The 27,943-nt window shown below is 38.1% G+C and overlaps 1 protein-coding gene across 2 annotated transcripts in view; it reads left to right on the top strand.

Moving 5' to 3' along the window:
• The window catches only part of ITGB8 (integrin subunit beta 8), a 72,051-nt gene that overhangs the window by 2,714 nt on the left and 41,394 nt on the right, over positions 1-27,943 (top strand). For both annotated transcript variants that reach the window (XM_033088568.1, XM_033088569.1), the window contains exons 2-3: positions 21,578-21,663; positions 27,559-27,730. In XM_033088568.1, the coding sequence (XP_032944459.1) occupies positions 21,578-21,663; positions 27,559-27,730 (258 nt within the window). The remainder of the gene's footprint in view (positions 1-21,577; positions 21,664-27,558; positions 27,731-27,943) is intronic.

The following is a 27,943-nucleotide window of genomic DNA, read 5'->3' as shown; positions in this document are numbered from 1 at the left end:
GAGCAAGAAGGATATTATTAAAAATCTGAATATTTTTCTGATCTAGAAAAAAAGTTACTGGAGTTCATTATTCAACTTTCCCTGGTGGAAATTACCAACAATTAGAGCAGTAACACTAAAAAATGGTTAATGAGTAACTGGAAAACACTTAAGAATACCTAGTGGTTAATATTTAAAGATTTAATGTAGCAGCACTGATGTTTTTACATTTGCTAGTTTTGAATGGTTAAAAATATTTTTAACTAAATTTTTATACAACAGTATAAGAGTGGCAAATTTCAAAAATTCCTATCTCTTTTAAAAACATGGTAACTATTATTGCAATGAAATTTTATCTTCTGTGCATAATCAATTCTTTATTTTTTAAATAACAACCAACTGAATTAGAATTGTTTTTTAACTGTAGTATTATTTATCTGTGTATTCCATAACATAAGTGTTCTCAGATTTCCTTATAATTACCGAGAGGATATTTAAAAGAACCAAGCCTTCCTTTTTAAAAATCCAGTCTTACAAATTATTTGCACAATAAGCATCCAAATCAATTCTATTTTAAGCAACTGAGACACCTTCTGATTTAAAAAAAAAGTTTGTGCTGTATATGAAAGCAAAGTAACTGATAAGATTTGGAAAATGCCATAAAAATTCCTGTGCTCCCAAATATTCACCTGTTACCAAATTATTTGAAATTTCACCACTTAATGGATTTCTTTGGAATGAGCATGGCATTAACACTATGTTTCTTTTAAGTTTTAACTTTATATTATTTTCAAATACATACAAAAGCAGAGAGAATGATTTAAGGGATCATAACCATCGCCCAGCTTCATCAACCATCAACTCAAGGCCAGCTTCTTTCATCTCTCTCCCCACCCAGTTCATCTCTTTCCCCCAACTAGATTATTTTGAAGCAAATCTCTCATATCATTTTATCCTAAATATTTCAGTAAATTAAAATAATACTGGAGGAGAAACACAGTCATTAATCCCACAGCATGAATTTTTTAGCTGAACTTTAGGGCCACAAGAATGTTCAGTATCTTTGATGGGAAGAATGCGGAAGTGAGGGAGGGGAGCAAAGACATTTTCAACCACTTACTTTTCAATGGTTCTATTATGGCTCCATTAAAATTATTTTTTCTTAAAAATATGCATATGTGACAGTTTTTTGGTATGGATGTATATGAAGGATACATCTATTTCCTTAGACAAAAGTATACCTTGTTTGAGTTCGTTGGAAGGACTGTTACCTGTGTCTTGAATCATCAGTTTTTCTCCTCTCTCCTGGATCACTTACAGCATTTGCATAGCCATACATGCTGTAATCTCTTTCCTCTGCTTCTTGCTCTTCTTTATAGCCAAAATCCTTGAAAGACTTGTCCAGACTGCTGTCTCCAGTTCTCCTCACCTGCTCTTTGCATGCATTGCCATCAGGCTGTCTTTAGCATGTCTGCAGTTGTACTACTCTGTTAAAATCGCAGTGACTTCCCTATTGCTGAATCTGATGGCCAATTCAGTCTTCACCTTGCTTCACCCATTATCTGTCAGCAAGTTGGCACTGGTGACCACACCCTCCTTCAAAACACTTCTTTCCTTGGCTCCTGGACCCACATTCTCTTGGTTTAAGCTCTTTCTCCATCTCTGATATCAGTGCTTTCTCATGTTCCAAACTCTGAAAGAAGTAGCTCAGGACTCAGTCCTCGGACTTTCTTTGCCGGCTGTGTACTAAGTCCTCAGGTGGACCGATCCTGGGTTGGCTGTTAAGTACCATTTCTATGCTGGCAACTCCAATACTGATCCCTTGTCTGATCTCCAGAAGGTACAGCAAACTGCCTGTTCAATATCTCCACTGTACGTCTAGTCTAAAAGAAAAATTAACTCTAACATATTCAAAAACGGACTTCCAATTTTCTCTCTCAAGCTTACTCCTGTCATACTCTTCCTCACCTAAGTGGTAAATCAGCCTTCCCGTAGTTCAGGGAAACACTCAGGCAGCATCCTTGATCTGTTTCTCTCCTCACTAGAAGCTGAACTTTAAGAAATACAGTTTTCTTTAAAAGTGGGTTCTACACTATAAAAGCTTGAACACTGTAAGACACTTATTTCTGCCGCCTCAGTCCACCTCAGAAAGCAGCCTTGTCTCTTGACCTTATAGGCAAATCTTGAGCAAAGATCAAAACAGAGACTTAGTGATTTTTAATCTACTTTTTACAAATTTGTTTTGCTTTCAAATTCTCTGTGATAATTATTTTCATTATTGGTAATTAAATATTAAAAGTAATCCTGATCCTTTACCTCAATCTATATTTTAAAACTGATTTCTATTTAGGCTATACAAACTGGAATTTGCAGTCCTTTTTAACCAAACACTAAAAAAGGTAATAAAAAGGCAAACTATTCTAATCCATTTAATTAACTATTATTCATTCAGATTTTCTTAAAAGCACCTACAGTCTTGTGTCAGGCACAGTTCTGGGTTCTACAGTTAAAAGAATAACAAAAGTTAATATTTGTGAAGTATTTACGATATGCTGGACATACGGTATGAAAATAAATCCTTTAATGCCCGCAACCCTCTGAGGTATACACTGTCATTATTCCCACTTTATAGGTAAGTAACTTAATTAAAGAGACGTTGAATAACATTTTCAAGATCTCTTAGCTAATAAGTAATGGAACCAGAAGTGAGACCTGCGTGGGTTTGGCTCTGCACTCTCCATCACTATTATCTTCCAAGGTAGAGGAGTCTCTGCCCTGCTCTGGCCCTCCCACAGGCAAGGAATACATGGGGCATGCCTACCCAGAGTCTTCAATCCACTTCTAGGTCATCTCCAGAATTCTCTGTCCAAACAACTTTCAGGGCCATCCTCTGGGATGACTGTGCCACCTATATGCCAAACCCTAGGAGAAGGGAAGTAAACAGAGCTTGGACATGCAGGCTGGAAAGCCCATGCAGGTAACTGACAGGCTACCTGCAATGCAAAATAAAACTAGAAGTGAGAGTAAAGAGGGGCAGGTCAAGGGCTGGAGGGGCAACCCTTCACACACTGCCAACTTCCCAACCAGAAATCGAAAGAGTGTGAAATTCTAAATTCAGACCTAGCCCTCTAGGGCATTATAAATGTATACGTATCAAATTAGGAGAAGAGAACTTATTTTACTTAATAATTTCTTAGCCTGGATTCTAACAGTTAAATATTTTGTCTTGTTATGTCTACCACCATATGTACTCTTGCTTTTGGCTCTGAAAAAGTTAGGGATACACTTACATATTAATTTAAATACTATTGGGGGTGGGCAACAGTGAAAGCACCAGAGATCACCGCATAAGAACTACCTCATGTCAAGGTGCTTTTATACGTTAGTAAATAAATGTCTTTTGGTAAACTCTAAGATGTGTACAGGTTACACTGAATTCTATTTTCTTGCAAACGGTGTTATAGTGAGAGTCTAGTACAGAAATATTTTTAATTTAGCTTTACTTTTTATTTCCCCTTTTTAACTTAAAACAAGTCACAGAAAATAATATTGTACTGACATGAATTAGCCAAATTTGGTTTAGTTATGTGGCTGATATATATTTAATATCTATAAGTGAATGAATATGTAGAAAAAAACACTGCCGTAATGCCTTCATGGACTAAAAGGACTTTTCCATTTAAAAACCAATCTTAATGTGACCTCCTTTCTGTTTCCACAGTAAATTAGTATAATTTGCATATCAAAGAAAAATGTAATGAAAGTCAAAATGGTTTCCACTGGGATTTCATAATTTAATTAAAACTGTCCTACTTATCATTTTTTTCTAGGAAATACTAATATTAAACATACATTAAAATTATCTTTCCTGAGTTATTTAAAAAGTTTCCCAACTAAAATTAGTTTGGGAATAAGATCATTAAATTAAAATTGCAATGTTAAATTAGGTGGTCTTATTGGCTATATACTCTTAAGATGATTTTAAAAGATGATTTCATTTGGAGTGCTATTATTCAAAGTACTAAGCGTTCATATTTTAATAGAATACAAGGTCTCAAAGAGTGGCCTTTCATGGTGATCTTATCAATAAGCCAACCATCATACTCCAGTGATTTTGGAGATGTATTGTCTCTCTTTCCCAGGTATTTTTGTTGTTTTGTTTTAATCAACAAATACTATTACATTTGTCAAAGACAGAGTCTGTTGCCATTCCAGATCAATATTGGTGCACTTTAATTCTAGAGAATTGCCCCCCAAAAAATCACAGTCTCCAGGTAAGGAACCAGCATAGCTGCCAAAGGCTAGTTTACGCCAAAGTCCATGGACGTAACCGAGTTTGGAAGTGTTGGGAAAAGCTAGTAATGAAGACAGGAGGATGAAGATTAGAAATATGTCAGTGCTGAAGAAATGTGCCAAATATGTGTTAAAGTACGTGAGGTATGCAGTGGCTTTTGGCAAGAGATGTTTCGATGTTTTGCATGGTTTTGGACCTAACTTCCTTTTAGAATAAAAAAAGTTGGTATTTCAAGATACGCATATGCTGATGGTAAAATGCAGCCACAGTAGAGCTACTGTTGTTCCTCATGTACATGGGATACTAGAGTCCTTAGAACTGAACCACAGTTTCCCAGGTACAAGAATTTTTTTCTGATTTCAGTGAGGGCCATATATTTAGTATAATTCCCTAGGAACTGTTACAGATACTGGGTAGGGAAAGAGGCTAGGTGGAAATCTTCATCCTTATAAAATGAGGTATTACGACTATGTTTCAAATGAGCTTGAATATTATGAGGTCAAAGGAAGAAAATAATTGAAAGAAAAATTCCAAATTCTACATGATTAGGTTAACAGGAGATTCCTTAAGGAGTGCCAAACTAGGGAATGTCTTTCCTAATTGCCTGCTCAAGTGGGGCTAGGAGGCTGGCAATGCCTAGTGTGTAAAGGTATTCATTATATGCAGTAGAACAAAGAATGCAGGAAAGTTTGGGGTGTGTAGAAAATGCTGTAGAACTTGCTGTTCTAGTTGGAAACAAAGAACTCATTGTAGCAGAACTGTATTACTGGCAGAAAAATGACCTGCCTGGTTTCTTTCTTTGTACAAGGCATACCTCCTAAGGTATTGCTCTATTGTCTTTGTGTGCATTTGGTTTGGATTTTATGGTGAATTGAAGACACGTAGGCCACAATTTGCAAAAGAAAACCCTCTATAAATGATATATGGGGCTCAAGTTCCAAGATAATTTATCTGGAAGACGATAACACTGAAAAAGACGCTCAAGGAGGGAGTCAGTTTCAGGCATCCTGAATTTCAGTTAAAAAGGTCCCTTTGGATGAGTGTTTCAACCACATATAACCATAAAAGCAGAACACTAAGGTGAGAGCCAGTGTATATAATCACAGTGCCTGACCTCTGAGGTTGGTAATGGAAATATGAGGACTAAATTAGCCCCGTCCCTAATTCCGAGTCTGTAGCATGTTTGATGCCTCTTAAGGAATCGCAGGCCACATGATGCTTGGTGGCATCTGATGGGACTCAGATGAAGTGGGAGAGCGGAGGGAGTTCTTGAGCAGGTCCCTGTGCCCTGCCGAAGGCAGCACAACAGCTGGAAAATAAGAAACAGTGCCCCTGTTTGGGTGCACGTGGTGCTGATACTCATGTACAAGGCTGACCCTTGGCTGCTTGAAGGTCAGCACAGCATTGATGCCAGAGGTCACTGTTGTCTGAGAACAAGGTTGCAAACGAGATTATGTGGGTATAGACTTGTTGGGATAGAAACTGATTTATGGGCATTATGAAATTCAGATATCAGGGCTTTGGGGACAAATGATGCTTCCCAGAAATGTTTCAATTTGATACTGGAAAAAAAAAATTACTAGTGCTACTTCCTTGAGGAATTTGCCAGGTCCTTTTATTGCATGACTGCCTCTCTATTGGGTCTGGCTCCCAAATATATGCTATGAGTTAGAAATCACACAGTAGTGTTAGGTTGCCATTGCGAGTCAGCCCATTCAGCTGGATCACTAAAAGCTAGGAAAACAGCCACAACCCATTCAGAGAAATGAAATCATCCCCCAGCATCCAATAGTCCAGGTCTAATCTTTGATACCTGAACCCTGTTTTCTACTCAGCTTCCCCTTGGACCTCAGATCTCTTTTGACTACCAACACTTCATTACCCTTTTCATGTTCACCCTCTACACTTCTGCTAAAGTCACCCGGGCTGCCTTTTTAAATATACAATCCAGTAGGATTCTATGTGAACGGGTAAATGGGCTACTCGCTCTCCATGACTGAGGCTACAGAGTGCCTTTCTACCCATGTCACAGACCCACTGAGGATGCAGAGATGGGTCAGATGGTAAGTAAAGAGTGCTGGACAGGGAGGTGTGGACACTCCTTACTTCCCAGCTGGGTTTGTTTTTCTCTACAGAAGGTGCTAGACATATAGAACCCTCCAGCCTGCTACCCAGTTTATTTATATTGTCTATGATCTGCCTTGTCCCATTAGAATGTGGTATCTGAGCCAAGTCCCTAAACCTAGAGAGAAATATGAACAGGATAGCATCTGCCTCAATGATATATCATTTTAAAGGAAGAGAGTGGCACTTAAACATATTATAATCTAATAGATTATGTAACTTAAACTAAAATCCAGTAAGTACTAATCATTTAACAAAGATTTTTTTCACCAATGACTTGTGTGGAAAGCAATGTTCAAGTTATGTAAAAAACATCAGGAAACAAAAGAACAAAAAACTTGTCCTCATAAATTTTATATCTTGGGGGAGGAGAGACAAAATAAAAAGTAAAAATGATTGTAAGTAATTATATCGTAGGTTAAAAAATGATAAATGCTATGGGAAGTACTGTGTTTCCCCAAAAATAAGACCTAGTCGGACAATCAGCTCTAATGCGTCTTTTGGAGCAAAAATTAATATAAGACCCAGTATTACATTTTATTATATTAATTATATTATGTTATATTATATTAATTATATTACATATATTATATTACTTATATTATATTATATTATATTATATTATATTATATTATATTATATTATATTATATTATATCAGGTCTTAAAGTAAAATAAGACCGGGTCTTATATTAATTTTTGCTCCAAAAGACGCATTAGAGCTGATTGTCCGGCTAGGTCTTATTTTGGGGGAAACACAGTAATACAGCAGGATTGGGGGAATAGGCAGGAGTTGCCATTTTAAATAGATTAGATTACATTATATTATATTAATTATATTACATTAATTATATTGTTATATTATGATTATATTGTATATAATTATATTATATTATTAATTATATTATGTTATATTATATATATTATGTTATATTGACCTCATTAACAAAGGGGATATTTGAGCAGTGTTTTGAAGGGAGTGACAGTTAGCCTTGTGGATAATTGGAGAAGGGATCAAGAAAAGTTAGGACATCAAGGGATGTAAGAGACGTGCCACAGATGGGAGGACTGGAGGTGGCCGACTGTTGGTGTCTGGATCCTAGAAGTGAGTGAGACTGGAAGACATGAGGTGGTGAGCAGGGAGGGTGACATGGGCTGCAGTTACTGGTAATTATAAAGTCTAAAGCTATGACTGTGGAAGCAAGTAGGTAAATCAGAGTGGAGGACAACATAATTGGAGAAGAGAACAACGAAGTGAGGCCTCCAGGTATTGTGAAGATGATCCGCATATGTACTAAACTGCCAAGAACTGAAGCAGTAGTCCTGTTAGGGAGAGTGGTGATACACAAGGAGTCAAAATTCTCTAGAAATGAGAAGGCATCACCCGGGGGTCAGTAAATGCCTGCTGTTATTCAGGGTTCTGTGTGATATAACCTGAGTTCGGAGTATGAAGGCTGGGACGGGGTTAGAGATGGGGAGAGGGGGGAGAATACTCTGGAAGTGGCAATGAGAGCTGAGAGGGCAGCTCTCTGCCTCGAGGCCCAGCATCATGACAGCTGTGGGAGAAATATCAGCCAGTGTTCACGAACTCAGCGAGGGAAGCCCCGCCGTCAGGGGAGACCCAGGTTTCCTCAGAGCAAGAAGGAATGGGAAAAATAATAGAATATTATATACTATTATATACAGGGAATTCTTCTGGAAATGGACTGTGAATTTTGGACAGACAAGGAGAGTGTTTCTGGAGGATAGGAAAAGAAGAGAGGTTGTGTAGAGCCTCACAGGGATTAGAGCGTGGGGGGGAGATGAAGGACATCTGCCAGTCAGACTCCTTGAAGGGGCTGGCGTAAGCAGGGACAAGTGAGATGGGCCTCTGTGTGCTCAGGTAGGTAGTAGCAGTGCGGCTGTGAGTGGTGAGCGGAGGCGGAGGTTCTGGGCTGGCTCCTGATTGCTATGGAAGGTCTGAGGAAACCTGAACTGAGGGGGTCACTTTACCCTATCTCCTGCTAAGTGGGAGACGGACTTTCTTTGTATGCCCTGGGATACCCTCGAGCCCAGATTATGAAGCTGATTGCCTGAGGAAGTGTACAGCACCTGAGAATTACACCTGAAGGTGGTACAAACAATGTTTTGGAAGTGAAAGGGTTAAACAAAGACTTTCCAAACTACGTAACATCATCTCCTCCCTGGGGAGTTGCTTCTTGCTAAGTATATTTCCATATGGGTAATATGTAAATTGTATACACACTTGCAAAACATACAGCTAACTAAACACAACACAAATGACTAAATAACATACATACAAATAACTACAATTCAATGCAGAGTGTAAGGATCACAGTGCAAATTTTATAAGGATTCGAAAGTGGAGAGATCAGTCACATCTGAAGTGAACAGGAAGGAATTGATAGCAGAAATGTGTCAGATAAGTGTCTACATTAACTAAAGGACTGGAAGGATTGTAACCGAGGGAAATGCCTGGGATGACTATTCAGGCAGAGAGAGGAAGCTACAAATTGGTCATGACATAGGGCATCAGGGGAGAAGTGAAAGAGAGCGTAGAGTAGGTATAGGTAGATTTGTTTGAACTTTACTACTCAGGTGGCAGGAAATAAACCAGTGAAAGCTTTTTATTCGATTGTTTGGTAGGGTAGTAATGTAATACATTAAGGACAATGTATCAGGAAGTGAATCTGGCAATAATGTATGTAAAGAATCTCAGTGGTAGATGCCCAAGGAAAAAGACTATGAGAAAGTTATGACAATAAAGCAAATGATAAATAATGGGCCTACACTAGGGTTGAAGTCCATTAAGGGAGAGATGAATGCTGAAGATACCTAGGTAAAGGCAAAGACATTTTGGTGACTGACAGGTGGGATAATGGTAGAGAGAGGAGTCATGGTTGACCACAAAGACTTAAAGCAAAATAACCAGGAAAAAAATGTAATTAACATAAATAAATCAGTCAAGTCAAGAAGAGCTATTGGTGGATAGGAAGATGATTTTTACTTGAGACTTGCAGATTTTGAAGTTCTAACAGGAGTCTAAGTGGGAAGTCCAACAGATTGTTGAAAACTCAAGACAGAAACTTGGATGAGAGTTTGGAACTGCAGATACTATTTGGGGATCACATGCAAGGAGGTGAGACTTAGAGTCATGTTAGTTCATGAAGCCATCCAGATGTAGTTGAGAGAGATGTAAAAATAGCCGAAGATGTAAAAAGGTAATTAGTTGTGAGAATGGAAGAAGTGATAGGGTGCTTACTCACTGTTAAAAGATGGAGGACATTTAAACACTGCTAAATACTAGTCGCTAAATAAAATTAGGAAATTATTGTTTGCCTTTGAGTGAGCAAGACACTACACAGATAGAGGGAATGATCCTGGTAAAGAGGGCGCGTCTCCCTCCAAAAAGAGAAGACGATTTTGAGTTAAAAAAGGTAACCTAGATATGCTAGGTCATATAAAGGTAAGGTTAGGGTCACGTCTTAAGTATGAGGACTTTGTAGAAGTGTTTGGGGATTTGAAGAGAGAGAATTAGAATAGTGAATGTGAGAAACAATGATGGAAAGTCAACAAGAGATGAATAAAAGTAAGGTCCAGGGCTAGGTGACCTAAAAAAGGAATTTGGAAGAGACCTAATCCTTTCTACGGCACGACAGTGCCCCATAAAGGCAGCTTCAGATGCTAACATGTAAGCTGTTGCTTAGGAGGCATCCCTCCATTTGAGTCTGACCTACTTCTGTTTTTCAACTTCATGTTTAGAATTACTAGCTCAGGAGCCTGCCTTCTGTCCCATCCTGTGGCTCCTCCTGAATTTGTCATTCATTCTGCTTCTCACTGGTCTTCGGGCCTAAACACTCTTTCCTGGTTTCATGATCCAGTGGCCCCTTTAGCTCATGAGAATTCCCTGCGGCAGTGCCTGGCCCCAGGGATTCCCACGGACTCTATCCTAGGTGGATGTGGGGGCATGTGGGGATGATTTGGGTGATTCCATGATAATCTGGTAAGGCAGAAACCCATCAGCAAGGTGGTGAACACCTGGTAAAATTCAGAAGAGTGTCTGGTGATGATAACAAAGATGGGGAGGGGCATATTAAATAAGAGCTGTGACCTTTGAAAGAACAGAGGACAATACTGTTTGGAGGTGGGGGGTGGGGCCGAACTCTCTAAGCAGCCAGTGAAAGCGAGCAGATCAGAGCGTTGGTTGAAGATTTACCCAAAGAATGATGAACTCTGACAAAGCTCAGTTTTTATGAAGGAGGATTAGTAGCTGGACCATTCTGAAAAGTATGAAGAATATGGAACAAGAATTTCATAGTATAATATGGACTATAAATTAGTTCATGACATAGTAGCAATATTAAATGTCCTAATTAACCAACTCTATGGTGGTTTGTAAGAGAATATCCTTGCTCGTAGGAGCAGGAAGCCTGGTAATTTATGTATATGTATGTATGAGGTTGGTGCAAAAGTAATTGCAGTTTAAAAGGTTAAAATTAATTGCAAAAACCACAATTACTTTTGCACCAAACTAATATAAAGAAGTACCTAGTCAAATTCCAACCAATGAAGTTAAACCGGGCAATTATTAATTGAAACAGTTCAAGGTTATTAAAGTATTGTAGAAGATTAAATTTCTATCCCATAAGATAGTTAGGTGAAAGTCTTTTGATTATAATATAGAATTTCCCTTGCCTGAGCCCAAAAGTAAAATTTACAATGTTAATTTAAATCAAGTGTATTGATATAACCTACATCAATAAACTGCATCTATTAAACGTGTCAATAGATGGGTTTTGACAGATGTGTAGAACCTGTGAAACTACCACTATAGTCAGCATACAGAACACTTCCATCCCCCCAAAAGTTTGCTTGTGCCTCTGCTGACAATGTTAAAACATGAAATGGCAAATGATTCTGCATTACTAGGCAACTGGTGTATTTAGCAGATAGGTTTGGCCTTTGGGATGGCCTTGAAAAGAAATCTTTCGTATAATAATAAATTACACCTTAAAATATTCCCATATATTAACAGAATAATGCATGCTATGAAGCAAATGTTCTCCACCCATCATGTCATTTTAACTCATACTCTAGTTTTTAAAGTGTTTTTACAGCTCGGTGGATGAATACAGCACATAAAAAGGAGGATCATTTTCCCTACCTCATCAGCAAGGAAGCAAAACCTCAGCAGAGTTAAATTATGAAGCCAAGGTCAGAGGATAGGCAGAGAACAGAACAAGTTGCCTGCTTCCCTAGTCCAGATTTGGCTTCCAGTGCAGAACTGGACATTCACAAATGAAAACAGCAACTACAAATACCATTTCAAGTGCTTCTGCCTAATTAGCATGCAACCTAGAGCCATTCCCTGCCAAGAGGTTGGGGAAACACAGTTATAAAAGGAGAAGCACTCCCCCACGGTGAGACAGTGCCAACCAATCTGATTCAGGCACATGGTGCAATCAATGTTCAGGCTGGGGCTTTGGTGTCTGGTGTTCAAACTCAGAGTTTCCTCGTGCATGGAAAAAAAATGAGTTTTAAAAAGGGTACTGAAGTATTTAGGGAGGTCTTTGGCACTGGGAATAGAAAATAATTCTACCAGGGAGAATCTAACATCGTCATCCGTAAAGTGGGATAATGATGGGAAAGTAATGACATACTATTAGGTTGGTGTAAAAGAAATTGTGGTTTAAAAGGTTAAAAATAATTGCAAAAAATGCAATTACTTTTGCACCAACCTAATACTTATATGATAGAATTATCTTGGCCTACATGGGAATTATTATTGAGCCATCACTTAAGGACAAATAATAGTACAATTAGCAAGGGTTTTAAATCATACTTTGGTATAATTTTCTTTATGGTATTCTCTATTGAATATATGACAGTGTTTAAGAGAAAAGACTCTCTCTAGTCAGCACTGGGTTAAAACTTGGTGTCTGTACTGACTAGCTGTTTGACTTTGGGATGAGACTTTGCCTAAGCTTTAGTTTCCCATCTGTAAAATGGCAGAGTCAAATATAAATATCTTTTTAGTGTTTGACATGTAATTACAGGAAAACCAAATGCTAGGAGTGAACTAAAATTCACTTTGGGTTTTATTTTTTCATTTAGAACAAAAGTCTTTACAATATGACGTGTCTCTTTACAGCTCTAATCGCGTGCACACCTGTAATGTGACTTCAGGTTTAAAAACTATAATGTTGAAAATTCTTTCCTACTGTCCTAAGGCATTTTTTTTTACCTCCTTAACTGTGGCATTTGAGGTTTTGACATGAATTGCAGTGTGATTTTTCTTTTTTAGAGGGAGAAAGGAAATTCATACCTGCCAAGAGTTGGAGAGGAAAATAGGAAGAGCCCCTGGAACTCCAGTGTATTAGATTAAAAACATTATTTAGAGGAACAGAATGGGAAACCGGTGAATATTTTGGCTTTTATAAAAAGGGAGTGTGCCTCATAAACAGGACAGTTGGAATGTATGGAAAAGTTCCAGTTAAAACAAGACACAAAGCACATGACTAATATTGCTTTTCCAAGTTAGACAAATGCAGCTTTAACCAGAATTTGCCTCAGAGGGGCCTCGGGAGCCCTCCCCGAATCTTGAGATTTGGATACTTTTTGAAGTTCCACATCTGAAGTAGGAAAGCTATACTGAGAGATGGTGTGTTTTGACCCCTTCTTTCTTCCTGAGTTTCTGTAGCTTTCTCACAGATTCCCACCAGGTGAGTGAGTGTCAGAAGATACACTGATGTGCTCAGGTAAAGGAGCAACGGCAAAATTAGATGTGATCCTCGTCAGGAATGATTCTTGTTTGTATGCTGAATACCTGTTTGGCCCACCAAGAGAAACTTCACTGTCTAGGAAATAATGTGAACTGCAAAGTCATTTTCAAGTGCAAATGACAAATATTCTTTAGACTCTTTCATCTCTTTCGCACATCAAAGAATAGATATCAAGATGTAGATGGCATGTAATCCATTTGACCTATCCTTTAAAACCTGTCAGGCCCTCCTGAACGTGAAGAGTCCTTCATCACTCACTCATGGCATTCACTTTGTCCTTTCACATTTCCTGTCACCTCAACATGGATTGTGTGGTTTATTGTTTTTGTTTCTTGTTCTACACCACCAAACTACTGTGCACTCAGGACCTCAGATTACCTGAGGAGTTCCAGTTTATACCTGTGGCACCAGTGTAATTAACAGTGCCCTCTTTCAGGTTAAAGAGTGTTCTGATGTAGAGTGTAAGCTATACAATCATCCAACACATGCTGCAATCAGAACTTTTTCAAAGCAAAGTTGATTAAAATGTGTGTAAATGAGTTACAATGACAGCTGTGATATGACTCCACCAGATCAGCCTCGTAATGGTCTGTTTCAACACAAATGAGTGTCATCAGTGGCTTCATGATGGTTCTTCCTGTAAACTCCATCATGAGCTATTTTTGATTTATGCCATCCAGCACACCTTAAACTCTGACTCATGTTGGATTGCCCCAAACAGGGCAGGGCTGACTAACAGAATGAATAGCAGTGCCCTAACATTTCTTCACCTGCCCAGCATTGAAAGTGGCTTTCTTCCCTTCTTTGGTTCTCCAGAAATCTTTTTGCTAGCATAAAACACTATCGAACTCACATGAACTTTTTGCTATGCAACAAAGGAGGCTGAAACTTGTCCCTGAAACACAAAGATTACATATAATAAAAGCTTAATAAATCTGGATAATGAGAAGAAAAGATAAAGTTCTATTTCTTAACATTGGCATTACAAGGAAGTTCTGTTTAGTAAGAAATTACTCAACCTTATGGGCGGGGCGGGACAGGGGCAAAGAACATTTGCTGAGTTGAAATTTTCTTTTTAATTAAAGTTGATTGGGGGTGACAATAGTTAGTAAAGTTACGTAGGTTTCAGGTGTACAATTCTGTAATACATCATCTATCAGCCCTGAATTGAAATTTGATTTAGATCTGAGCAATAAGAAAAAATAAGTGAGTTTGGTGATTTTGCCTCAGATAATGGTACCATTAAAAAATGCTATTTCAATTCAGTATCACCCCATCACATATTTAGAGTTCCTCAAAAAGAAATTAGCCTTGCTTTAAAATAAGTCAGCAGTACACTATCAGAAGACCAAATGTAAAAAACAAGTTTGAAGTTTGTCACTATAGGTATGTTTGGTTTTTTCACACGAGGAAACGTCAAGATGAGTTCATGCAGACCTGTATCATTAAATACTTATAATTATATTGCCATTTGTGATGAAGAGGTTTGTAAATGAAGATTATTTGAAAATGAAAATAATCAAGAGCTACACAAATCTAAGAAATTAGACTGCCAAATTGATCTCAGTTTAAAATATCATTTATTTGTCACACATTTATTGAATGTGCTCCAGACACTAGGCTCAGATACTGGGAATAAAAAGAAAATATGAATAAGCACCTGTCCTCTAAGAACTGACAGCCTAGTAATCTTACTTCTTCAAAGAAAAACAAAACATGAAAAACAAACATCTCTTCAGAGTGGATGGTCTGCTTCATGTAAAGTAGTGTTATGCTTAATATTTCTAAAAAAGCATTTGCATTCATCCTGCTCTTCTTTCTCCTATTATCTTTCAAAACTTAGCTGAGCTTTCCTTTTACATCAGAAACAGCTCTGAGAGAAAACCCAGAATGTGGGCAGTGACTCCACAGTGATGTGAGCGGCCTGGGTCCCCTTTGCTTTTGCCACCCTTAGCTAAGTTTTGCCACCCTAAGCTAAGAATTGGCTTCCAGGAGAAAGGCTCCCTCGGGTCTGAAGATGGCTGCTGCCAAGTCTAGATATCCTTTCATAGGGCTGGTGCACCATCCCCATCAGTTTCTGGCCATTAATGGCTCATAAATGCCACCTTCTCAAAAGAAATGGCCTCCACCGAAACAAGCCACAATGCTCAGAGATGTCTGGAGGTTAACCCACCCTAACCCCCTTCCCCCTCCAGAATGCCCTCAGCCGATGACAGCCTGATGGGTTGGTATAAAAGCCAGACACCCCACATCAAAATAGGACAACTGTGTAGTATCATTGGTGCTCCAAGTTCTGGGGGGAATCAGGCTAAGGCCAGACTTCACTGCAACAATGTCTTTCTTTGCTTAGCACCTTGCCCTGTCCTGATCTCCTTACCTCACTTCCCATCTCAATAAATCACTTGCCAATAATCTCTACCTCAGGTTCTTCCTCTGCGAAGCTAAGACAACTAGTTTTTATTATAATGTCCTCATTCCCTCAACTTTTCTTCTGAGCCACTATATATCAAATTGAACATTATCATACGACCACCTTTTCCTCAAAATACACCTCAAGACTATCAAGCCAAATCACTGGAACAGCTAATAGAAAAGACAAGAAAAAAGTCCAAGCTGTTTTTCACTGAACATAAATATGGGCATGTTTTTTCAAGTACATATAGAAGCAAAATTATTTAGACCAAATGGTTTTCCCCATAAAGATACTCATTTTCATTTTCACAAGCTGAATGCTCATTTGCTCTTAGTAGTCTGAAACAATATGGTAGAGGCAGAGGAGACAAATATTACTCTAGGCTGGGTATTGCTGCTAAAGGGTATTTCCTCAAAGTATAATTTACTAGCAAACTACAAATATTAAAGTGCATTTTTCAACTAATTGTGTATGAGCACAGTTGATGTATGCATTTGTTGCAAAAAAAAGGTGAAGTTTTGAGACAAATGTATTATTTTAATTCTTTTAACTATATCTGCTGCTTGTCTATTTCACCAGTAAAATTATGTTTCATATATTCGGAATACTAAGTAAAAAAGCAAAGGAAAATGCTAATAGATAAAGAATGCGGTTTTGGATTATGTTTATATGAAGTCCAAGGGGCAAAAAACTAGGAGAAAGAGAAAAATGCAAGTAGTTGTGCTCGACCCCTCTGTTTCGAGTGCCTGGGGCGTGACCATCTCTAGCTCTTCAGAGCTTCCTACTCAGATCTACCTTTTGCAAAGAGCCCCCCATGCTTCCACCTCTTCTCCTGTGCCCCTTTACTTCGTCTATATTAAAAGTTAACTGACTTTGGTTTTGTTTCCCGTGCCTGCTTCTCCAAGAAGTAGCCCTAAACACCCCTTCCCTCCCTATATTTTTGTAGGGGCTTTTCAGGAAACAGTTCCTCGATCAAAACATGGAATGACTAGGTAATGGCAAGTGACTAGAACACTCACTAATCTATTCTTTTGTTTTGAATTTTATATCAAATGATAGCATATATTAAATTTCTGTGTTCAAAAGAGAACTTTCAATAATCAGGTAATGTATTTTGAAGATATTTGTTACATTAGATGACCATGATGTATATCTAGAACAAGGAAACCCCAGTTATACAAGGAAACCCCAGAGTTATACTCCAAACTTTAATCTATGTTTTCCTAGTTCCAACTGTTATCAAAGTAGAAAATGTACTCATTATAACAGTGTTTACTTTGTTGTTTTTTAAAAAGGAAGTAGCTTTTATAATTATCCAAGTTTAATTTAATTTGTACAGTAAATGCAATTAGGAAAAGGATACTTCCTGGGAAAAAAGCACATTTCTACATTTTTCACAAATCATTCTGTCTAGGAGTAACAGGAGAGTCTGGAATGACTGATTCTGAATATCAAGGACTATAATCTTTATCTCTTTTAGTTGCTCCTTTTTTCAGGTAACTATGGACATCCTTTAAATTTTGAAAGGCATAGAAATTTTGTGGCATACACTAAGAGCAGAAAAATATTAGAAATGTTTCCTAAAACTTTCACTTGACCTGATCACTTGATTTACGGAAAGATCCCAATCTAAACAATAAGCCTTACATTGTCTTTGTTTTTTTTTTCCTTTTTTATTTTTTGAGGAGTCCATTCTCTTCCTCCTTTCACTTCTATAGATTAAACTTTCTCAAAAGAATATGAATAATCCCATCATCTAAAACAAAGAATAGATAAGTGAGTGTCATGAATATGTAGTTTCCTGATTTCTGTGTACTCTATCTTGTTAATGATAGATATTTATTATACTTCATGACAGACAGTTATAGAGGTCATTTCATGCGTCATAAACATTTAATTCTGGGAAATAATTCAAAAATTATTCAGATTAAGTCAATGTTCACTGCAAAATGTGTCTAAAATGAAGGCGTTCTAAGAGATTTCAATGCTGTGTGAATTATACCTCAATAAAGCTATGAAAAAAAAGAAGAAAAAAAAAGAAATCCCTTTATAGTCAAGCCAAAATTGTATTTGTAATAGACTGAAGTGACATATGTATACTTGACTAAATTGACTTTCAAGAATAATTTTTAAACAACTAAAAAGTAACTTTTAATAGTTATTTTTATGTATTAGCTATATTTTTAAAACTTTGCCTTTATGACCCAAGGCACATTCATTTTAAAGACAACCAAGTGCATTTACAACAAATTTAAAGACACGTAATGCCTTCCCTTTTTTAAAGCTAGAATTAAATACATACATATGTACATATGTATCTGTTTATATGCGCATATAAGTTATTATAATATTAGTTATAATAACATTACAATAGTCCCTTTACTAAGTGCCTACTATGCCCTAAGCACTATGTTTGTCATGGTTATACTTGCTCATTTCATCTCATATCAATATTTTGAAGTAGGTATAGTTAGCTCTGTGTTACTGTGGAGGAAATGGAACCTCGAAAAAGATAAGTAACTAGACTGAGGGCACACAGCTACTGCAGAGCAGTGCTCTAAAAATTTGGAACTTTTTTCCCAGTAACCATTTATCAATGCTACCCCATCACATCTGTAACCTCCAGTTGTAACAAAATGAGAAAAAAATAAGACTCTCCACCCATGTTCATAGATCAAGGAATAGAATTATTTATAACGTACACACTTATTGACAAGATGATGTTAAATCACCTTCTGATTTCTGTCACAGCAGCCCATTTTTTAATGACATGGGGTTTGTGAGGCACTTAGGACTAAAAAAATGTGGTACAAAAGAGGGTTCTGAGGATATGTGGTTTACAATATTATCATTCTGCTTCCATTGGCTTAAGAATTTCTATTAGAGTCCATAAAAAAACCATCCTTAATGAAAACACAGTGCTAGGACATAAAGAACAAGGTGTTTAATGCCACATCACTAGACAAAAAGCTGGAAAGCAGCTACCACTATCTTAAAGGGAAGAAGAACCCCTCAGGCACACCCTCTAATGAGGTGTGAGCACTGAGGGCTGATAGGAAACCACTCTGGAAAGCAGCTTTCCTGCCTTGTTGCATCAGGGATGGAAATGGACGGAGTAGACCTGGAGGCTGATGACAAATGGCCATTGTCTGTAAACAGCAGTCATGCATCCATGTAAGTGCAGTGTAAAGAAGATTTCTATTTGCACAGAGGTGTGTGTGTGAGAAAGATTAACAGAGAGGAAGGGAGGGAGAGAGGGAAGAAGGGAGGGAGGGAGAGAGATTCCTAACACACAGTGACTACCCCCATAGTAGCATGGCCATTTAGTGTAAAGAATTGCTATAATTGCTGTGATATTTTAGTGTTAGGTACTTACTTACTTGCATGTTTTAAAATTAAAAAGGAAATCCTTGAAGTTCTGCTTACCAAAGTGTATCTGGCGTGTCTTCTGTAAAGTCTAACCATGACAATCTCCAGCAATAATGTTTGACACTATTCCCATGGAGTTCAATTTATGGCCTTCCTCCAGTTCTGCAGAACTGTTAAGGCCCACCTCCTCCATATCCATTTATAGGAACATTTTTCCTGTAGTATGTAGACTCAGAAATGTCAGCCTCAGAACCTGGGAAGTATTGACAGAACCAAAGTCTCTATCCCTTTCAGTCATTATCCTTAGGTGTCTGAAGTTTGAGAACAGAAGTTGGCAATTGAACTTTTTCAAGAAAACACTCAGGAAGCAGAATACAAAGAAAACAGATTTTTGCTTGTAAATTCATTATTTACCACATGTAAATGGAAGTAGGAGCCTGACTTGAACTTGAATCTGGGTTAACTTAGGACAAAGTCAGAAAATCATTAGAAACAAAGAGCAGAGTCATAGAATCTGCTGCTTCACTTCCAGGAGAATGGAATGTTAACTGCCAGAGAGCAAAAGTCCTACCTATTCAGTAAAAGGCTTGGTCAAGGCTGATCTGTAATAAACTTGATTCCATGTTCCAATTGGGTCAAGTTTAAGAGTCAGTAAAGTCAAGCTAGGTCTGCAAATATGCTTGATCTCTAGACCTGAATTGGTTTTCTTTCTGGGAACAAAACTAAAAAGGTCACTTCCTCTTCTGAATGCTTTAGGAATAGGCAGGTTTTACAGTTTTGCTGGCTAAGCCAGATGGAAGGTTTCCAGGCTATGAAGTCTTCATAGTTAGGTGGCCACACTGGTAGTAAAGAGAGCAGAAAACGTTAGCTATATTTAGTTCTCGAAATTCTAAGCCAGTGAAGAAAATTCTAGGCCAGTGCATCTAGCTCAGTGAAGAAGTTTTGGAAAATGTATTTTAAAAGTTGATATAAAGCCAAGGACAGAGGGCGCAAGGGGACACAGAAGAGATAGTAGAACAGCAGGGATGTTAGGGAAGGATGCTTGCAGCTTACTTCACCGGTATCTGGGGAAATACAGGGAAGGGTGCTCACTACCACCTCAGTTAGCACCGCTCTGCTATGATTACTCTCCTACAGTTCCTCTTTCTTTTATCCCACTGCAATCCCCACGCCATGCCACCTCCAGATCAGAACTGTTTTAATCCTGTGTTCTAGAATGTTGGCCAAGATGGGAGAGAGAAGGAAAAGAGAGACCAATTGGATGAGGACAGCTAGAGATTGTGTGGGCTCTATCCCCTTTCAGACTACCACGTCCACGTGTGATTATGTCACAACACACAGTCGTCTTTCATGCCTAGTCCATTTTTAAAAAGAGATAAACACAGATTAGAAGGAACGAAATGAAAGGGCAAAGAGACAAACTAGGTATCACTGCCTCTGGAGAGCCGTCCTTAAACACGCCCTCAACCCCACCCCTGCCCTTCCCGCTAAAGCAGAGTGAGAAACTCCTCACTATGTTCCCATTGTTCCTTGGTGGTATCTGTCTTCTGCTTATCATTATCACACTGTACTTTATTGGTTGCAGATATACTTCTCCTCACCTGGACTGTGAACTACATACAGCAGGGTGTCTATGTTATTTACTGTGTGTCTGAGAGAGCTGGATTGAATGCTGTGGTTTCCAGTGTCCTTGGGACATTTCATAGTAAATATTAAAGGATGGAAAGTAGGAAGCATGTAGGAAAAATATAGGAAGCATGAGATTATTCCACTGAAGACTCATAATAAAATAATTTATGACTCACTGTTTATTATATTTTATGTGCATAAGTCTATAATGATGAGCCTCTTTTTAATGGTATAAGTAGTCAGTGGCTAGAGGGATAAAGGCAAAGTTCCCAGGCCCAATTACCGGTACGTTATTAAAACGTCATGGCCAAGTGAGGGCATCTATGGAAAACTGAATTGGTCGTGATCTTAAAGAGATCCAGTCAAAGAAACTAAATTGGGTTAACTAAAACAACTCATTCATTTTAACCACTTTACCTTTAAATTACTGAATCATGCCATTATATCTGGTTCTCATATTCTTCAAGCCAAAATAATCACTATTAACACAAGTTAATTACACTTTACGTCCATCAAGATTATTTCTCAGAAAGTTCATTCACTCTGACTCAACAGAGACTTACATGTTGAGATTGAGGTCTGCATATAATTATTTTTACAGGAAAAATTCTAGATCCAAACACACCTCACTGGTTTTGATAACAGGAAATAAGGTGAAACTGCAGCACACTAAAAAACTTGGAGGGTCCTTTACTGTTGCAGCAGAATTCAATCCAAACCCCAAAACCTAACTGAAATCACATTTTCACCGCCTTCGTTTTCGTAAACCTTTATAAAAACCAAAGAATAACTGTCCAGGGAATGTGGTATCTATTCACTGCAGTGAGCAGGTTAACTCGTCCCCAAGAAACTATATAGGTTTTGACGTCACAGACTTAAAACTATTAGTCAGCTTATTTCACTCTTCAGAATACGTTTTGGTCTAGAAGTGCATGTCCTTCCCCACAGGACAGTACTCGGTAACGCCTCGTTTTCTCCTTCGTTACAGAGAACAATAGATGTGCGTCCTCCAATGCTGCGTCCTGCGCCAGGTGCCTTGCGCTGGGTCCAGAATGTGGATGGTGTGCTCAAGAGGTGTGCCTTTTTTTTTTCTTTTCTGTTCTGTCTTTCTTTTTCTTTTCTTTCTTTTGTTCTTCTCTCTTTTTCTCACATTTGACCTTCTCTTTAGCATCATTTCCTTGCCCTAACATTTCATTGAAGGTGCATCAGGAAAAAAAAAGATACGGATGAGCATCGGGGAAATTTTATTCGGTTTTATGCTTAGAAACAGCATATCTGGCTAAATATGAAGTGTAAGCTTTTTATTAGGAAAATTATGGTAATTTTGAAATGAAGTGCAAACCATTTTTATGTTTTCCATCTGTTCTATGAAAAACTTGGCAAACACAAATAGTAACTTTCGCTAGGTCAGTAGGCTGTGTGTAAAATTCTTGCTGCAGTTTGGGGCATTAGGTTATATATCCAAGTTGAATCCTTGTCTTGTACTTGCTTATTAAAGAAAAGCAAGCTAATTTATTGCTCTATTTCATTCCTTTTTATTTGAAATACTTGGAGATAAGCGTTACTGCATTTCATAATGCGGTCCATCAATTATGGAAAGTGGGGTGCTTTTCCTTTGACATATGACCCGATTCATGCAATATTTTATACATTTACATTCTGTGGAATGGAGAATAATTCAAAAAATGTTTAGTGTTCAAAATTAGCGTTTTTATATTCTAACAAGAGAAATATATCCCAATAACAAACTTCTTAGTAAAACAATTATAGGGCATTCCTTCTTTCTTGGCGCTAAAGTTGTTTTGTGAATGTTGTTACTTTTGGTCATGGTAATATTCGATCAGAACTACCTTATATAATACGTTACAATGAAGAAGCCATCTGCTAATTTGATGTTTCTTTTATGAGACTGCCGAGGTACTTTTACAATTATTTATGCAGCCCCTGGGAATTGGAACAAATAGATCTTCAATAGCCTTTTGCTTGACATGAAGAGAAATCTCTTAGCTTTGCCTCCTCTGATTTAGCGCAAAAACTGCACCTACCATCATCTTTCCAACCTTTCCTGATACTGCTTGCCCTTATGCGTCCCCCAGGAGGCAAAAGAAAGTTGAAATTCCGCAAAAGATAGTGGACATTACTTTCTTCTATGAGACAAGTTAGGAAAGATGCAGGGGAGGGGTTCATGAAAGAGTAGCCATATCTGAAAGTAAGCCCCCCTCCTGCTGACCGCCCAGAGGTGTCCTTAATGTAGACTAGGCTTTACCAGCAAAACTCATCAGTACTTCGTGAGAACCCAGGGAGTCAAGCAATGTTATAGCGAGGACAATACCAGAGTTACTGGGACCAATCTCATTGCTTCCATTTCCTATGAGCCAAATGACCAGACAGAATTCACTCTGTTCTCTGAGACTCCCTTTCTTCATCTCTATAACCTTGAGTTTGGAGTTTACTGCCAAGTTTTTCTCTGTCAAGAATGTTTCATGGCTTGATAGTTCTTGACCCTAATCCATACTCCATTTTAGATTTTTATTACGTCACCAAGGAAGATCCTTCGAGTCCTGAAGTTTGTGCCAACTTGACATCAGTTGATAAGAACTTTAATAAGTGTAGTTTAGAGGAACGTTCAAAAAATAGTTCAGAAACCCAGTGTCAGCTCAAGGCAATCTGCCAGCCATATAGAATGTCGGTTCCAGAGGGACCCCTTCTCCATCTCACACCTCTGCTGGCACGAAAAGTCTGAAGAGTCACAGTTATAGGAGTTGCAATGTCAGTCCTGCCATGGGAGGAGGGATTTTGAGTGTTCCGAGGAATGGCTGGTCAAATGGGAGGTAAGCCAAGGGGGAAAGGTGGAGGGGCTGCCAGAACAGAGAAGGAAAACCTGTGTCAGCTGTTGGTCAGGTCTTCATAGGGGGATCTCAGAAAATATTCAGAAATGACTTGGCTGCTGCTGTCCCAAAATATTCTATGTAGTGCAGGGTGGTCTAATTTATATGCTAGAAAAGCAGGCTCTGAAATGAGATCAGCTTGGATTCAAATCCCAGTTCCATCAATTTCTAACTGTATAAATGTGGACACGTTAACCTGACCCACTCTAAACCTGTTTCCCTGAGCTCTAAAATGGAAATAACAAGTGTACCTATGACACAGTGTTGTGACGATTAAGTGACACAGCATGTGGGAAGCATTGGGCATGTAGGCATTACTTAAGAAATGGGAGATGTTTCTACAAGAGACTCAGGAGCTTCACTCGGGCTTAGGAAACTCAGAGAATTGCCTATGATAAGAACACACCCTCAGAAGAAGCAATCAGTGAGAGAGCTCAGCCGTTCGCCACATCATTAACAGAGAAAGAGCTGTCCACTCCCTGCAGGCTGACCTGACATCGACAGGAAGAATGGAACGGTTAATTCTGAAAGGTTGCCCACCACTTAAGCATGTACGTAACTGATGTCTTTTATTTCTCAAGCAGCAAAGGTGGAGGGACAAGGAAGGACGATGCAGTTTTCCTCTGTTCATGATTAGAAGAGAGAAACAGTAAAAAAAAATTAAGTCTGGGTGTGTGTAATTTTCAAAGCTGGTCAAAAGTAAAAGATTGCTAGGAAGTTTACCCAGGGTAAACTGAATCTGCCTACATTTTGGGTAGCACGTTAACCTGCCATTCTATACATTCTGCCTTCCTTCTCTCCACACTACATAAAAGTAACTGAAAAATATTCAAGATAGAATTTTACCTAGTTTATCGGAAAGATTCAATTACTACCTAGTCTAATGCCTCATGTTCCTTTTTGATATATGTGAACGACCTGACAAGGTGCTCTTCCTCTCCTGTGTGATACGTCCAACACAGGTTGTGATTGCACAGCCAGTTTAGAGGGCAGCCCTGGAGCTTCATTGCACTAAAATAGGATACAAAGGGCATTCACTGTCAAAGGCAAGAATGATGGAATTCTTTCATTTCTGTGCAGCCTGCCAAATTTCAAAGTCAGAAGGACTCAGAAATGAGTAGGAGAAAACACTTATCTCCCCCAGATTATTACATTACATGGGTGAAAGTAACAACTGAAGAAGAGCCAACCAGGGTAACATCAACCTGGCTGTTCATTTCATATACGTTTTAGATGTGGACAACTGAAGTATGAGTATGCTTGAGTTATTTCTTGTAGAAAAAATAAGAATTAGAAGAAATTAAAACGACAGCAAACACCAAAAATTAAAAGGGTGTGGTTTCAAATTCTTTTGTTGTATACAAAGTGGAAAGTAGGCCACAGTGGGTAGGGGCAGCATTCCGTTCTTTATTTTGATGCCACGGTCTTTTCTTCTCTTTTCAAACCTAATTGTCAAATTGGCAGTGCTTTTCTAACTTAGTTGTTTTTTTTTTTCCTCAACAGAAGTTAGCTACTTTATTCCTATTATTATTATTTCTGGCCTCCACATTGGCCTCTTTATTGTTCCTTGCCCAAGCCAGACATACTGCTTTCTGCCTGGGGGCTTTTACACAGCATGTTCCCTCTCTGTGTGATTTTTTTTCCTCCAGAAGTCCCTCGAGTTCTCTCTGATACTTTTGTTCAAATGTCATCTGACGATCCTATTTAAAAATGCAAACGACATCCCATCCCCTTTTGACATTCTTTTTTCTTTCATTTTTAAATTATAGTTGGCATATAATATTATATTGGTTGCAGGTGTACAACATTGTTTTTACAGTGGAGTGAAAACAGCCATGATGATTCAGGCATTGCAACATGCTTGAAACTGTTTTGCCTATTTCGGCAAAATGATGTGACATTTAAGGGTCAAATTGCATAGCTTGATGTATAGTTGCAGTGAATTTACTATGCTCCCTCCCTTTCCATTCGGTATATACAAATAACAAAATCCCTGGCTGAAAAGAAAACTTATTTGTACTTTATTCCTTTCCTGATTCAAAGGCTTGGGGTTTTTACATCTGTGAAACACATGTGGCCCTGGGTCTGTGTCCTCTCTTGTGAGGCATGAATGAGCACACATGTCCAAGCCTTATGCACCCTCAATATTCCCCAGGCTCTGGGACAGGTGAGACCCCCCCCAACCCCCCACCCCACCCCCGTCATCTAGCCTGAGGCTTTCTGAAAGAAAGTTGTACATAGGATAGCAATACATACCACCTTTCTCTGAGGAACTCCAAGTTGTTTATAAACCAAATATCACATTCAGTGCCTCTGTTTTATCAACAGGATAAATTTGTATTCAAGAAATTAAGGCTTTGAATGTTTTAAACTTCAGGCTAAAATCTAGGTGTTTGGTCAATGGCACAGCAAATTGAGTTTTTCTGTTTCCATGAAGTCATTTATCAAATGACACCTGGAAATCTTGAAAAGGAAAAAAATCTCTGCTGTGTTTTAATTATATTTATATTACAAGTGTGCACCACACCTAAGTCGGGATCAGTACTGTAAAGGGTCGCATAGTAAAATTTTTTTTTAAGTTTTATGGGCCACATACTGTGTCTGTTGTACACCCTTTTTTATTGTTTTAAAGCATTTAAAAAATGTAAAGAGCATTTTTTGCACACAAGCCATACAAAAACAGGCCAAGGGTTGTAATTGTCCCACTGTTCCTAGTTTTCTAACCCCTGTTCTAAACTGAGATAGGAATTAAATTAAAATCCTTGTATGATTGTTTTTATATTGCCTACCACCATCCCATCTGATTACTCACCACTGCCAGGGATGTCCCTGTTCATAATTAGTGATCTCATATTCAGCTGATACCAAACTTGATAATCTCCTTTCTTCACAACCCTATGACATTCTTTGCTTCCCCTAAATGTAATGCCCACGATAATTCGCTTGCTTAGTGGTTGAATTCACCGATGGTCTCCTGACTCTCTCAACGACAGGGACTCTTTCGATCTTATTCCATTCTATACCCTCAGCGCCTACCAAACTTCTGTCTCTGAGTAAGTATTCAGTCAACTTATGTGACTGAAAGATTAACTGACTGGACACCCAGTTCTTTGAATCAGCTGAACTAAAGCAGGAATGACTGAATACCACATCAAAATAGCCACTGCCAGGAAGATCACAGAGCAAATATCTAGCTAATGTCTAAGCAAACACCCCAAATAATTCAGGCCAACATTATAGATAATGAAAAATATTTCTATACATTTCCTGTTCTTAGGAAAAAACCTGAATGGTTCCATGAAGAATCAAAATATCAATTTTCTTTCTCCGTCAAGATAAATTAAATTTTAAGGTTGTTCCATTATTTCCAAGTTTATTGGATGGCTATTGCATAACCATCAACTAACCAATGCTGAACGGTAATGAAATTTCCAGATTCAGTTACAAAATTAGGAGAATTTGAGTTGCCATCTTGTATCTCTCCGCCTCATGATGGGCCTCTTTCTTGGTTTATTTAATTACTTACAAGCTGTTGTGTGTATAATATGTTGGTGGATTTTAGAGTCTAAGAAGAGTGTATTTCCAATTCATTCTTTCATGAATTTTCTGTACCTAATTAGGCATGTGACTTCTGAGGACTTGCTCTCATATTCCAAACATAATAGTATGTAATAAACATACCAGTTGAGATCTTTGAGAACTGAGGCTTACACTTGGAACCACTGAATGGTCTGTTTTGGCTAAATTTTCTTTTGGAGCAGTCTTCCCAAAGTAAAATATTTAGAAAGAATTAAGTTGGTATAATTTTACGGTGATCAGTTAACAATATTTAAAGTACTTGGTTCAAATTTCCTCTTTAATATTCATTTTCTTCTTTTTAAATAAGATTTAGAAATTAAAGCTTTATTTAAGACAAATTTGCCAGCATTCTTATTGGAAATATGCAGCTATTTTGAGTAGTTGCATAATTTGGGCAATATTAGAAGATGGCTTCTTTGCAGTATTTGTTATGTGGTTTTCTTTGGTTATAATTGAGATGATATGCACTAAAAACGTCAGTGATTTTCCTTCTTTTAAACAGGATTTCACTTCAGGTGGAACAAGGAGTGAACGTTGTGATATTGTTTCCAATTTAATAAGCAAAGGCTGCTCGATTGATTCAATAGAATACCCATCTGTGCATGTAATACCAAGTGAAAATGAAATTAATACCCAGGTGACACCAGGAGAAGTGTTGATCCAGCTGCGCCCAGGTTTGGTGACTTCCAAATAAATCTACAATGATTCTTAATTTGCAGTTACATTTAGTTTTATTTGTTCATATTTAATATTTTGTGGTAGGCAGTACTGTTGCAGAAAAAAATAACAGTGGGCTCAGAATCAAGAAATTAGAATTCTAGTCTTTATTGTGCCTAAAACTAGCTAGCTGTGTGGCCTCAGATACTCTGCAAACCTGACCACACTAT

Source organism: Rhinolophus ferrumequinum, chromosome 20 (genome assembly GCF_004115265.2).
Source record: "Rhinolophus ferrumequinum isolate MPI-CBG mRhiFer1 chromosome 20, mRhiFer1_v1.p, whole genome shotgun sequence".
In the NCBI taxonomy this organism is placed as follows: domain Eukaryota; kingdom Metazoa; phylum Chordata; class Mammalia; order Chiroptera; family Rhinolophidae; genus Rhinolophus; species Rhinolophus ferrumequinum.
Note: the sequence above shows the minus strand (reverse complement) of the source record. Positions and strands in the feature narration are given on the sequence as shown.